The 14,685-nt window shown below is 40.9% G+C and overlaps 1 protein-coding gene across 2 annotated transcripts in view; it reads left to right on the top strand.

The window, feature by feature from the left end:
- The first annotated feature begins 6,568 nt into the window (after positions 1-6,568).
- The window catches only part of CIBAR1 (CBY1 interacting BAR domain containing 1), a 23,199-nt gene continuing 15,082 nt past the window's right edge, over positions 6,569-14,685 (top strand). For both annotated transcript variants that reach the window (XM_061123801.1, XM_061123800.1), the window contains exons 1-4: positions 6,569-6,697; positions 7,187-7,421; positions 9,978-10,046; positions 10,958-11,059. In XM_061123801.1, the coding sequence (XP_060979784.1) occupies positions 6,672-6,697; positions 7,187-7,421; positions 9,978-10,046; positions 10,958-11,059 (432 nt within the window). In that variant the 5' untranslated portion in view covers positions 6,569-6,671. The remainder of the gene's footprint in view (positions 6,698-7,186; positions 7,422-9,977; positions 10,047-10,957; positions 11,060-14,685) is intronic.

The following is a 14,685-nucleotide window of genomic DNA, read 5'->3' as shown; positions in this document are numbered from 1 at the left end:
CATGGTACACTGTCAAACACACTTAAGTAAAATTATTGCTATAACTTAGCTTCTCTGATAGCTCAGTTGGTAAAGAATCCACCTGCAATGCAGGAGACCCTGGTTTGGCCACCTAATGCGAAGAACTGACTCACTGGAAAAGACCCTGATGCTGGGAACGATTGAAGGCAGGAAGAGGAGGGGACGACAGAGGATGAGATGGTTGGATGGCATCACTGACTCGATGGACATGAGTTTCAACAAGCTCTGGGGACTGGTGACGGACAGGGAGGCCTGGCGTGCTGCAGTCCGTGGGACTGCGAAGAGTCAGACAGGACTGAGAGACTAAACTGAACTTAGCTAACAATAATAGCTCAACAACAATATTATTTTTAAAAATTCCACCTTATTTAATTTTTCACATTGGAAAACACTGGCAGATTACCAAGAGCTAACCAACCTCTGTGGAGCACTTACTATGCATCTACTGTTCCATTTAATCCTCACAATAACCCTATGGCTAAACCTTGAGGAATATTTAATATAAGGTTAGTATTAACCTTATTTAATACAAGGCTTAGATTCACACTCTAGGAGTCAAGCAAGGCACTTCTCAAAGTGGGGTTCCTGTACCAGCAGCATCAGTAACACCTGAGAATTTTTTATGAATGCATATTCTTGGCTGTCACTCCAGACTTCCTGAATCAGAAACTCTGGGGTAGGGTTTAGAAGGTTGTGTTCTGACATACCCTCTGGACAGAGGATCCTGGCGGGCTACAGACCATGGGGTCGCAAAGAATCGAACTCAACTGAAGCGACTTAGCACACCCTGCACGCTAAGTGATTCCGAGTCAGTTCTTGAGAAAATGATGGAGTCTTGAGAAATGTCTTGAAAAAATGAAAAGTCTGTGTGCTTTATCACTTAATAATAGTTTCCCCTTAATCACTAAGAAGAAAATCAGTTATAGGTGATTTCTATTTAAAAAGTGGTGTTAAATGAGGTAGGATACTGGGGTAGTTTCATTCTGTACTCTGGGCTCCTACTGCGTGACCAAACAGTTTTAAGTACTCAGTTCACCACTAGAGAGAGACCCTATACCCCTCAAGTGTGAGCGTGTCTAGTTCCTCAGTTGTGTTCAACTCTGCGACACCACGGATTGTAGCTTTCCAAGCTCCTCTGTCCATGGGATTCTCCAGAGAAGAATACTGGAGCGGGCTGCCATCTTTACCTCCAGGGGATCTTCCCCACCCATGGATTGAACCCACATCTCCTACATCTCCTTGCATGGGCAGACAGATTCTTTATCACTGAGCCACCTGGGAAGCAAAAGTACTGAATATTTAAAGTGAAAAAATCACACACAAAAAACCTAAAATTTTACTGGAGAGAGATTTTATCTCTCTGCATCATCATTAAAACAATTTGCTTAAGCTTCTTAACATGGGACAGCTGCATTTGACGTTATATTGCTTAGTCGCTCAGTTGTGTCTGACTTTTTGCGACCCCACAGACTGGTTCCTCTGTCCACCAGGTTCCTCTGTCCACGGGATTCTCCAGGCAAGAATACTGGAGTGAGTTGCCATTTCCTTCTCCAGGGCATCTTCCTGATCCAGGGATCAAACCCAGGTCTCCTGCATTGCAGGCAGTTTCTTTACTGTCTGAGCTACAGGGAAGCCCATTTATTTAGGCATAAACACTAGCAAATAAATATATCACGGTTGGTCACTCAACATCTTTCTTCATTTCTAAAATGGGGCAAAAGCTTAGTGGAAGAGAATAACAAAATAATAATTAAAATAAATGATCTAATTCAAGCATCATCACCTCTAAAGTTCCAAAGCAATAAGAATAGAAAAAATTTTAATGATCCAGTTATGTGCATAGCTTTCCCTTTCCATGTTATTCAGAGAATTTAGGTTAAAGATTGGTAAATATAGCATCTGGTACATGGTGAGTTCTCAGTACGTAGGTCTGAATAAATGAGTAAATGGAGTTAATGTAACTCTTTGCCTTCACTGGTCCTTTCTTAAGCCATCGCACATTGGAATTCATTTAACTTTACACAAAATAAGATTGTGCTATTGTCACAATAAATATACAAATATTGCATAGTAGTTTATGAGAAGTCAGATTATACTGCTTATAACCTGGAACAATAATACTGAGAGATTTTGGAATGCTACACCCAATGATGGACACACACTGGTTATTCCAAACAAGAAAAGGCATTCATTAACTATTTAGTAATTTTTGTTTATGTTTGTTTAGCAACTTTAAAAAAAGAAAAAAGCATAATGAGAGGAGTGGAAACTGGTACAGTGGAAAGAGAGAGAAGATAAAGGATTTAATTCCAACTTCCCTACTATCTTATCACGTGACCTTGGCCATGGCCCTTGGCCTCCCCAGGTCCCCAGCTCCTCTTCTATGAAATGTGCCCTGGGATAAAATACAGCCTATAAGAAAGTGCCTCCAAACAGTGAAAGAGACTTGAGAACAATTGTGCTGATGCATGTTTCAAAATGTCTGTTGACAGAAGAGAAAGATCAGAGTCCAGATCTCAGGGGAAGAGTTCCTAGAATACATATGTTGGGTGGAGACTGAAAGAGTGCAGTTCAGTATATATTTGTTCGACAATTACTATACCATGTATGTGGCATCTGCCAAAAGATTTGAGTTACATGATGAATAAGATAGTCCCTGCTGCCATCAATATCTTCACACAGATACCAAGATAAGGACTATGATGATTAATCTGTGTCACTACGACTAAACTACAGGATGCCCACACATTTGGCCAAACATTTTACTGGATGAGTTTGTAGGGGTGTTCCTGGACAGGCTTAACATTTGAATTGGTAGGCTGAGTAAAATGGATTGCCTTCCCTGACATGAGTGGGTCTCATCCAATGAAAGACCTGACTAGAACAAAAAGGCTGAGGAAGAGGGAATTCCTCCTGCCTGACTGTATGGGCTGAGATTTGGGGGTTTTTTCCCAGTCTTCAGACCCAGCCAGGAACATTGGCTCTTCTTGGGTCTTGAGCCTGACAGCATTCATACTGGAATTCATGCCATCAGCTCTCCTGGGTCTCCAGCTTATTGACTATGTATCTTGGGACATGGTCTCCATAATTATATGAGCCAATTCTTTATAATAGAGCCATATATATGGTTTTCTCTGGAGAACCCTAATATAAGGACCAACCTCCTTAGCATGGCCAAATGCCCTACAAGACCTGGTCATACCTACTCTCCCACTATAACGCATATCACCCACTTCCTCTGCTCTAGCCTCACTAGTTTTCTTTCACATCCTCACATGCATCATGCATCCTCTGTTATGGGGTTTTCACTCACTCCTTTATTAATTAACAAGCTCTACTAATTATTGAGTTCCTACTATGAGCCAAAGGCTGTGGTGGCATAGGGAATATAGTATAAACATGATAGCAAAGTGCTTGGTTTCGTGGAGAATATATTCTAGTTATGGGAGGCAAATAGCATACAAACAGGCTAACTTCAGAGAGTAGCATGCACCTCAGAGGAAACAAAAAAGGAGGATATGGCAATAACAAGGTGATCAGAGAAAGTCTCACTCTGTAGGTGTCTTTTAAGTAGAATTTTATATGATGAAAAGGGCTAGTTATATGGAGACACAAGGAGTGTTCTAGGCAGAGAAAACAAAAACAAGACTGACTCTGAAATGAGCTTGATATATGCTAGGGATAGCATAGTGGGGTGGTGAGAGGAGGGAGATGGGTAAGTAAGAGCAAGATACAGCCTTCATAGCCACAGTAAGAATTCAAAATTTTATTTTAAGCATAATGGGAATGAGTCTTAGTCCCCTGAGCTGCTATAGCAAAAATGCCACAAACTGGGTAGCATATAAAAAAACAGAAATTTAAGTTCTGGAGGCTATTAAATCCAAGCACTGGCCTAGTCGGTGTCTGCAAAGAGCCTCTCCCTCATGGATGCCATCTTCTCAGTGTACAGAAGGAGACAGAGGAGCTCTCCAGTCTCTTATCAGAGCACTAACCCCATTCATGAGGCCTCTGCCCTCATGACCTAAGCATCATCCAAAGACCCTACATCCTTATATCATCACCTTAGACAGCAGGATTTCAACATGTGAATTTGGGGGAGACACAAACATTCGGACCCATCCAGTATAGGCCTTTGAACGGTTGGCATAATCCAACCCACACTTTTTATTTTGTATTGCCGTGTGTGACTACAGACACGGAAAGATCAGTAAGGACGGTTTGCAGTAAAGGTGGATGATGACAGGAGCTTGGATAATGGTGACATAGAAATGAAGAAGGAGTGGTTCAGGGGGTAGAACAGATGAGAACTGCCAGTGGGGAAAAGAAAGGATGACTGCTAGGTTTTTTATTTGAACAGTCAGCTGGAGGGTGTACCATCTTCTGAAACATGGAAGTTGAGTTCAAAATGGGAAGTGGCAAAGAGGAGTGGTGGGTATTTGCCTATGTCCTCTCTCTGGACTGTCTTTCTTCCTCTCTTCACCTAGTTACCCCCTTTCCAATCTTTGGATCTCAACTTAAGTGTCATTTTAGCAATGTAGTCCTTTTCCCCAATAGTTCAAAGCAAACTTCTATATTCAGTATATGCTCGCTTGGTGTCCTGTAGTTTTCCTTAGTTCTTGTGTCACATTGCAAAAGTGGCCCCTAACACGTTGTCTCTATTGTCCCTACTAACACCCTTCCCACCAGAAGACTTGGGCATGAGACCATCCTAGATCATCCAGCCACCAGCAGACCCACCAGCTCACCAGACAGGTATGAAAGAGCCCAGCTGAGCAAACTCAAAAGTAGAACCACCCAACCTACTCACAGTATCCTGAGTTAGCCAAAGGACTGCGGTAAACAACTAGGTTTTGTAGTGATTTGCTACATAGCAAAGAGTGATACAACAGTTGCAGTCTTACATGTTGCAATCTTAGTTGCAATCTTACATACATGTATGTATGTAAGACATGTATCTGTTTGTTTGATTAGTCTGCCCTTTGGGAGGAGACTGTGGGCTCTGTTAGAGTAAACACTATTCCGGTTTTCAGTTACCACTCAGAGCCGGCATAATATCTGAAACACATCAGGTATTCAATGGACAACTTGCTGAATGAATGCAGGGGGAGAAGAGAGGCATATTTGTAACAGGAGAGAAGAAAAGTTCTGTAAGAGAGGTAACAAAGATCTAGGGACATCCGTTTGTCCAAAACAAACTTTTATCAGCACACAATGCTGAGGATTACAAGACCCAGATTACCTTTCCTCTGCGTCCAAGAGCTTCAAGTCTAAACTAGGAGGCAGAAATATACCTAAATATACCAAAATCAACAGAATATATCGCCTTAGAAGGGGCTCTTAACACTGCCTGGAAGACGGAAGTGTCCAAGTCGTCACAGGAGGGTTCTTGAAAGACAGAAAGTCAAGATTTAGTCCCTTAGGGTTTACTTGGAAAAGGAGCACAAGCGAAGGCCAAGGACACGGGGTTTCGTTTGTTCAGTTCAGTTCCGTCACTCAGTCGTGTCTGACTCTTTGCGACGCCATGGACCGCAGCACGCCAGGCCTCCCTGTCCATCACCAACTCCCGGAGTCTACCCAAACTCATGTCCATTGGATTCGGTGATGCCATCCAAGCATCTCATTCTCTGTCGTCCCCTTCTCCTCCTGCCCTCATTCTTTCCCAGCCATCAGGGTCTTTTCCAAGGAGTCGGTTCTTCGCATCAAGTGGCCAGAGTACTGGAGTTTCAGCTTCAGCATCAGCCTTTCCAGAGAATATTCAGGACTGATTTCCTTTAGGATGGACCGGTTGGATCTCCTTGAAGTCCAAGAGACTTTCAAGAGTCTTCTCCAACACCACAGTTTGTTCTCTCGGGGTATATCGCTGAGGTCTGTCTCTCTCCTCATTAAACTCTAAGGCCCTTTAGGGATGGTGGGGGTTAGTAAGGGGCGGATTCTTCTCTTTGTAGTTGTTTTTCCCAGAGTCGAACATTCTGTTTTCCACAAAACGGGAGCTCAGTAAACATTTGCTGAAGAAACGAAAAGGGCGGAAAGCGCTGCTCCTTGCAAGAGCCTGCACTTTCGGCCTCCACACGGAGACTTGGACAAGCTGAGCGCAGGTTCTACGACTCAGCCGAGACCCGCCCTACCGCCGTTCGGTTCATCTCCCCCTCGTTACCGGCTGACCGGCTGTGCTCCCGGCCCAGTGAGCCGGGACAGAGGCGGAAGTTTGGTGGCGCGGCGCCTCAGGAGGGGCAGAGGCCCGGTGGCCACAAACAGTCCGCCAACCTGCCAAAGGCTTTCGCCCCCCGGGTACGCCGGGGCGGGCGCGGGTGGGCGTGCCCCGCGCGTGCCCGCATCCGGGCCCTTCCCGCGCTTCCGGGCGCCGACCGCGGGGGACGCCGGGGCGGACGCCGGGGGTCAGCGGACGCGAGTGGGCGCGCCCCGCGCGTGCCCGCATCCGGGCCCTTCCCGCGCTTCCGGACGCCGGTCGCGGGGGCGCGCGCCTCGTTGCCGTGGAAACGCGGAGGCCCTCGCGCCGGCGGCTGCGGCGGCGGCCGCGACGCGGGGGGCGGGCGCGCGCGGGGCGGGCTCTCGCGCCCCGGCGCACGTCCGGGCGCCGAGACCCTGTCGTTGGGCCTCAGCCCGGGGTCTCCAGCAGTGAGCAAGGCAGCATGTTGAGGCGCAGCTTGGAAAACCGGTAACCGCCGCCGGGAGGCCGCAGCGGCCCAGGGTCCCCCCACCACACACACACACACACACACACACACACACACACACACACACACACACACGGGCTCGGGTCGGGGCGCGAAGCCTTCCTCCGTGAGCCTGCGGACCGAGTTCGGGCCCTCAGGCCGGGCTCCGAGCGGCGCTCGCCGCGCTCTGGGCAAACCACCCTGGGCCCCAGCGGCGCCCCGCAACGCGGTCCCCGGGAGCCGGCCCGGCACTGCCGCGGATCTAGCGGGGCCTCTCGGGGCGCCGGCACTGCGGGATGTGCAGACCAGGCCCGGGATGGGGGCCCGGAGGAGACACAGGGGTGCTTGAAGGTTTGCGCCGGCGAAGCTGTAAACTACACCACCCCCCCCCCCGGGAATGTCGGCGTCATCACGTGTAACGCGAAGATGAAGTCATGTCACCTCATCAGATGAGAATGATTTGCTTTTTTGTGTGTCCCCTTTCTCTGTAGGGATGCTCAGACCAGACAACTGCAAGATGCTGTCACCAATGTGGAGAAACATTTCGGAGAGCTGTGCCAGATCTTTGCTGCTTACGTGCGGAAAACCGCCCGACTGCGAGACAAAGCGGATCTCCTGGTGAACGAAATCAACGTGTATGCCTCTACCGAGACCCCGCACTTAAAGCAGGGCCTGAAAAACTTTGCGGACGAGTTTGCCAAACTTCAGGATTATCGACAAGCCGAGGTATGGAGTGAGGTCACAGCGTCCTGTTAATGAGTGAGCCCTGAAGTGGTGGACAGAGGAGCCGTGAAGACGTGTAATCTACCCAACTGCAGTGGCGGGCACACACTTGATGATAAACGTGCATTGTCATGTCGGTAGCACTGTGTGAGTCATTAAAGGGAAGCTTCCTGTAATTTTTGCCGTTTTCAAACTAACCTCTAGGGTGTCTTGTCCTGAATTTCCCCACCTCATTTGCCAGCTTTTAGCCAAAGGGGTGACTGTTTACAGGGGGTAGTAAACATAGTACCCGAGGCAAGAAAAGGAGCTTGGCTTGTGTCTTGTCTGCCGGTAGATACATATTAAAGTAGTATATCTGGCGATGGAAGATATTGGGAGTGGTACTGTGAGTGGATAAGTAGTAACTGTACAGGAGATCTTTGTTGCTGCTTCCGAGCGCTGGAAGTTGAGCTATGTTTCATTGAGAGGAGGGCAAAAAAAAAAAAAAAGTGCACTGATTTCTATTACAATCAACAGTGAAACTTTGTGAAGTTCCCCACCCCACCCCAAAAGGACAGGGGTAGAAGATGGTGTTGTAATTGTTTAAATTGTTAAATCCCATTTACTTTTTTAACATTTATTTATTTATTTATTTTTGCCTGCGCTGGGTCTTCATTGCTCCCTGGGTTTTCTCTAGTTGGGGCCAGAGAGGCTACTCTTCCTTGCAGGGCGTGGGCTTCTCATTGCTGTAGCCTCTCTTGTCGCGGAGATGGGGCTCTAGGCCCAAGAGCTTCAGTAATTGTAGCAGGCGGGCTCAGTAGTTGGTGGCACATGGGCTTAGTGGCTCCACTGGGTGTGGGACCTTCCCACTCCAGGGATCGAACCCGTGTCCCCTTCATTAGTGCCTGGACACCTATCTATCCACTGCGCCATCAGGGAAACCCAGCCCATTACTTTAATACCTCGTTTGCACTTTCAGGTATATTTCTTTTAAGGTTCAAGACTCAGGTTGGAAGTTTTCACTTTAACTTTTAACTTGTCAGAAGTTGCCCGGTTTTTGAGCTGTATTGCTTCTTTTGTGCCTTTGGTTCTTTTTAAAAGCCTAAAACAAATTTCAATTATCCAAAAAAAAAAACCTTGAAATCAAAAAGAAGATAATGATCCTTGAAGCTATAACTGCTAATAATACAGAAATTTGAGTAGTAATTACTTTGGGGGGAAATGGTGGGTTCTTCTCATATGTTTTGTATGTAATAAACTTTCAGTTACGTGTAACTGGGAACTTGACTGTTTCATAAGTAGTTTATACTCACAGATAATCCTAAAATCCTACTTTAGCCAATAATTTCAGTGCCCCTTTCTAGAAAATCTTTATGCTATTTATCAAATAGCAAAGTGAATTGATTTACATGTGTTCTCCTTTTTATTTCCCTTGCTTACCAAATGGTGGAGGTGCTAAAGAACAATGAACAAAAAAGGTAGGCTACAAAAAGGAGAACAGAAAAAAGATCTAGCTAATCTTTACACTGAATAACCAGTGTATGGATTATTTGAAATGGAATAAATAATCCTGAATATTCATGGATTTGTTTTTAGGATTCCTAATATTTAAAAGCTTAGTGAGAACTTGATCTCTATTTTCCTAAAATCTTTTAAAATGAAGTATACATTCTGTTTATAGAAACTAAACAAAAACCATTATAAAGTTATATATACTCACTGATTATAAAAACATGTATCAGCAAAATAAAGGTTTTTTCCTGCTACAAAAGTAATACATGTTCATTTTAAACAATTAAATATATGTCATCTTGTATTACCTATCCTGAAAAAGAAAATTTTAATGTCCAGGAGTTGTTTTTCTTATATTTATTTAAAAAGCTATATACTTGCCTTTTAAAAAAACTCATTTCTTTAGTGCCTTCCACTAGTGCTATTAGTAAAAGGAGAAATTACTCAGAATCTGATAAATATTGCAATGTTTAAGAAAACTGTTTAGTTCTACTTAAAAGAGAGATTGACAGCTCAGCAACACTGAGACCATCTATCTTGTTCTTTAAGCTTTGATAATTTACAAATGTCTTCCCATAAAAAAAAAATTGCAGTTAATACAGTGGTCTCTAGGCTTTTTTTCTTTTTTTTTTTTTTTTTTTTGGCTTTTTTTCTTTTGAGGATGCAGTTGTTTTAAATGCTTCCAATATGCTATATTTTTCAGCTTCAATTTCCTTATCTGGAAGTTTGGGCTGTTATATTTCAGATATAATGTATGTAAAGTATCCATTCAGGTGTTAAACACACTGAAAGTGTAGCCACAATAAAATTTGAGATCTTAAAACTTACCAAAGCTACTGCACACTGTCACAGTTTTTAATATATTTGAGTTTAGATTCTGAGTTTTACCAATTTCCAGAGATTACCCTTTTATTTATAAATGTTGCTGACATTTTAATTTAAAAACTGTCAAATATTAATCAGTATAGTGATTATGGTCTGGATAGACAGCATAGGTTTTATTTCAGAATTTAAATTTTGATATGTCTATGTTTCTTTTCAGTTATATTTTATAATAATTCTCAATAGGTTGAAAGACTTGAAGCCAAAGTAGTTGAACCTTTGAAAGCTTATGGAACCATTGTAAAAATGAAGCGAGTAAGTAAATTCATTTTTTTCTATTATTTTTAGGTATTCTGGCAAAACACAAGGTTTCCAATAACTATCCTTTTGAGAAAAGGTACAGAGTAGTGTTCAGTCATTCTTATTACACTGAAGCATTATTTCTTAGAACTTTGAGAATAATGAAGTATTTTTATATACTACTATAGCATCATAGCATTATTTTGTTTATTGTGGAAACTTTAAAATATTTATAGTCATGAAGAATATATGGACAGAAATTATTTTACTAAATATTCGTATATTTTTGTTTTAAAGCAGGCAATAACGTGCAAACTAAAAGTCAGTGTAACAAAGCTTTTTTAAAAATTTTTTTCTTGAAGTACAACATAACGATTTGATGTTTGTATATATTGTGAAATGATTAAATAAGTCTAGTTCGCATCTGTCACAATATATAGTTTAAAAAATCTTTTCCTTGTGATGAGAACTTTTAAGACCTAGTATCTAACAACTTTCAAAATGCAGTACAGTATTATTAATTCTAGTCACCATGGTAGATATTACATTCCGAAAGTTCTATATTTCAAATCAATTTTATTGAGGCATAATTTACATGCAGTAAAATTCTCCTGTTTTAAATGTTTTAGTAAATGTGTATACACATGTAACTACCACCACAATCAAAATTTTGTATGTGTATATATACATATGTGTGTGTGTGTATATATAATTTTGCATTGCAATTCTGTCATTATTTAATAAGATATTAAATACACACATGCACATAGGCTTACATACAAAGCTACACACTGGTAATGTAATAACTCCAGTGATAGCGATGCCTGAATCAAATAGGGAATGTTTTTGCATTCTAAAACAGAGACGTGTGTATTTTAATTCTTAAATCAGAGATATTTATTAACAAAAAAAATGCCTTTTTGCAGGATGATCTCAAAGCAACATTAACAGCAAGAAATCGAGAAGCTAAACAGTTAACTCAGTTAGAAAGAACACGTCAGAGAAATCCATCTGATCGACATGTTATTGTATCCTTTGAATTTTGGTCTTTAAAAAAATATTTTGTAAGGTATGCTGTACAAAAGTAAATATATATGAAAATTATGCATTTATACTTTAAATCTGCAGAGAATATGAATATAAAGTTTGAAAAGAAACATGGGCATTTAAAATGCTTACTGTGGAAATTAGTTAATTTTAAAGAGAGTATACAACCTAAATCAGTCTTCTTGTGTTGTTTTCAACGATAGACATTCCAAATTTAAAACACTCATATGTATAGATATTTTATAAACAGTACATACAAAATTCTAAAATGATTGATGACTAAACAAATGATGATGAAATATTAATTATAAAAGTAACTTAAAGATCTGTCATTAATCCTAATAGATCAATGCCTTCTCAGCCCTGCATTTGAGGAAAGGAACAAACTATTTTTTCCCCAAAATTCCCTTCCTCTTAAGAAAACAACTACTTTGTGAAACTGCAATTATGACTTCTCGCCAAAGACACTTAGGATATTCAAGAGTTTTGAGATTCACAGCTGGACACAAGTCTTAATAGGCTTGTCTACTGTTACAAGGCTCTTCTGTTAAGAGCGATTATTTCTTAAACTTAGAATGTGCCTATTCAAAATTAAGCAAAAAAGAAAAATAGCACCTGACTTATTGTAAGCAACTGGGATAAATGCAATTGTAGAGAAAATACTAACTTACTGTGGGGCTTCACTGGTGGCTCAGCTGGTAAACAATCCGCCTGCAATGCAGGAGACCTGGGTTTGATCCAGGGAACCTAGATTTGTCCCCTGGGTGGGGAAGATTCCCTGGAGAAGGAAAGGCTACCTACTCCAGTATTCTGGCCTGGAGAATTCCATGGACTGTATAGTCCATGGGGTTGCAAAGAGTCAGACACGACTGAGTGACTTTCACTTCACGTTCAACTTACCCTGCTGCCTCTTTTCCCCATGCTTGCTTATGTCTCATGATTTTGACAACCTGAGACTAGAAAATAAAGAACAGTCTACATTTAGCTGGAACTCCAATACTTTGGCCACCTGATGCGAAGAGCTGACTCATTTGAAAAGACCCTGATGCTGGGAAAGATTGAGGGTGGGAGGAGAAGGGGATGACAGAGGATGAGATGGTTGGATGGCATCACCAACTCAACGGACATGAGTTTGAGTAAACTCCGGGAGTTGGTGATGGACAGGGAGGCCCAGCGTGCTGCGGTTCATGGGGTCGCAAAGAATCGGACACAACTGAGCTACTGAACTGAACTGAACTACATAGAAATGTATCCACTATAAATATAAAAATATTCAGTCATAGCATCAAAGAATATTTACCAGGATGACCCTTAAAATTCATCTCACTATTAAAAAGAAACACATTAATGTTCAGTATGTAAAATAAAAGAGGTATAAGAGGCTGGGGTGATGAAGAATCCTAGTGCACTACCTGGACCCCCCACAAGGCCCCTGGTAGCTTCTGAAAAGTTTCCTGCAGCACAATTTGAAAAGCACCAATCTGGCTCACTCTTTTATAGGCCATTTTGTACACAGACTAATTTCATTAAATACACTGATATCCTATTCATAAAGCATCATAATATTTTAATCAAAAGTATCTCCTACCCAAAGTAGTACGTTACATGATTTTGAAGAATTTTCAACAAAAGGAAGGAATACAGATCTGTATCCACTTTCCTAAAAATAGCTGTGTAACTTTGGGCAAGTTGCTATGCTGGAGTGAAAGGATTTGAGACTTTAAGAAATGAAAAATAGTTGCTGGAGGGTGGTAGGAGATTAAGATACAGCTGTCCCAGCTGTGGCTTCTGCTTCCTACTCTTTCCTAGTTTAACCAACTCTGCCTACCCTTCCAAATTTTAAACTGTCAAAAAATGGGGAAGGGAAACACATGTCAAAATTAAGTAGTCACGGTAAAAAATTGCATGAGTCACATGTATTGAACAGTATTCGAAAAATACTCTGCTTGAATATTTTCATTAGTAAAAGGTTAACATCATAACATTTAGAAAGTTTTTCATCATAATAAATCCTGTGATAGTTAACATTTTAAAAAATCCAAAGCCCAGTAATAAAGGGAACTGTTTTTGATTACTGGTTATGATTAAAAGTTTGCATGTAAAATTATGCAGGAAAACTTTACACCCTTTATAGTAAATGTACACACACAGATATATATGAGTATGTTTCAAAGCTTAGTTTCTTGAAATTGTATATCTGAATTAACCTAGTTAGTATATAATCAATATAAGTTATGATTAATGTATAGTCTAATTACAAGAGGATATAATTCTGTTAGAGCATATGATTTTAATTTATTGGAATAAATTGTTCTATTTGAAATGTATTTTTCCTTTATGAAAAATTTCAGTCACAGGTGGGTAATAAAGTGATGTGTCAAGAAATGGATCCCTGTAGTAAACCCTTTTACTTTATTTCCATTTATACATTTTCTTAAAAAAGAAAGCAAGAGTGTAAATGTTTTAATATTATGTGTCACAAAACTTTACTTACAACTGCAGATTTTTTCTATGCAATAATTATTAAGATGATGATATGTGATACTTTTCAGTGAACATAATACTAGCATAGGAAACAAAACATTATTAGAACTTAATCAGAAAATTGGGCCATGTTTTTAAAACATGTTTTATTAGTTCAACAAAAAATTTTAAATATTTTTGGACAACTGTTGTCATTAAGGAAGAAATGATATTTTAAAGAGAAATATATGCCACTAGCTATATATATGGCTGTTGAGCTCAAGAAATGGCAACTAGAATAACCAGCTTTTTAATTAATTTAAATGTAAATAGCTACATGTTGCTAGTGGCCACCATACTGATTGTACAGTGTGAATCTAAACAGTATCAGTACTTTGAAACAAAGCATTAAACTTTCCATATTATTTATTAGTTATTGGTGTGTATGTATATATTTTGTAATAAGCATTAACTAGTAATAGTGCAATATTACTAGCTTATAAGAAGAATATTCATAATACTGAATATATACTGAAATAAACATTTGTAGTGTATATTCTTTTTTGTTGTTGTTCAGTCACTCAGTCATGTCCGACTCTTTGTGACCCCATGGACTGCAGCACACCAGGCTTCCCTGTCCTTCACTATCTACTGAAGTTTGCTTAGACTCATGTCCATTGAGTCAATGATGCCATCCAACCATCTCATCCTCTGTCACCCCCTCTCCTCTTGCCCTTAATCTTTGCCAGCATAGGGTCTTTTCCAATCAGGCTGTTCACATCTGGTAGCGAAAGGATTGGAGCTTCAGCATCAGTCCTTCCAATGAATATTCAAGGTTGATTTCCTTTAGGATTGACTGGTTTGATCTTGCAGTCCAAGGGACTCTCAAGAGTCTTCTCTAGCACCACAGTTCGATAGCATCAACTCTTTGGTGCTCAACATTCTTTATATGTATATTCTCCTCTACCTGATTAGGATATTTCAGCAGTAGAAACATTTCATGCATTTGGAGAACTAGAAGATTGAAAATACTTAAGTCACAGGTCTTTTGGCAGGACAAAGCATTAAAGGGGAGAGAGAGAGTAAGAGGAAAAGGAGAGCATAATAAATGGCAGAGACTTGAAATATGGGAAAGCAGTAGAAA

Source organism: Dama dama, chromosome 21 (genome assembly GCF_033118175.1).
Source record: "Dama dama isolate Ldn47 chromosome 21, ASM3311817v1, whole genome shotgun sequence".
Taxonomy (NCBI): Eukaryota; Metazoa; Chordata; class Mammalia; order Artiodactyla; family Cervidae; genus Dama; species Dama dama.
Note: the sequence above shows the minus strand (reverse complement) of the source record. Positions and strands in the feature narration are given on the sequence as shown.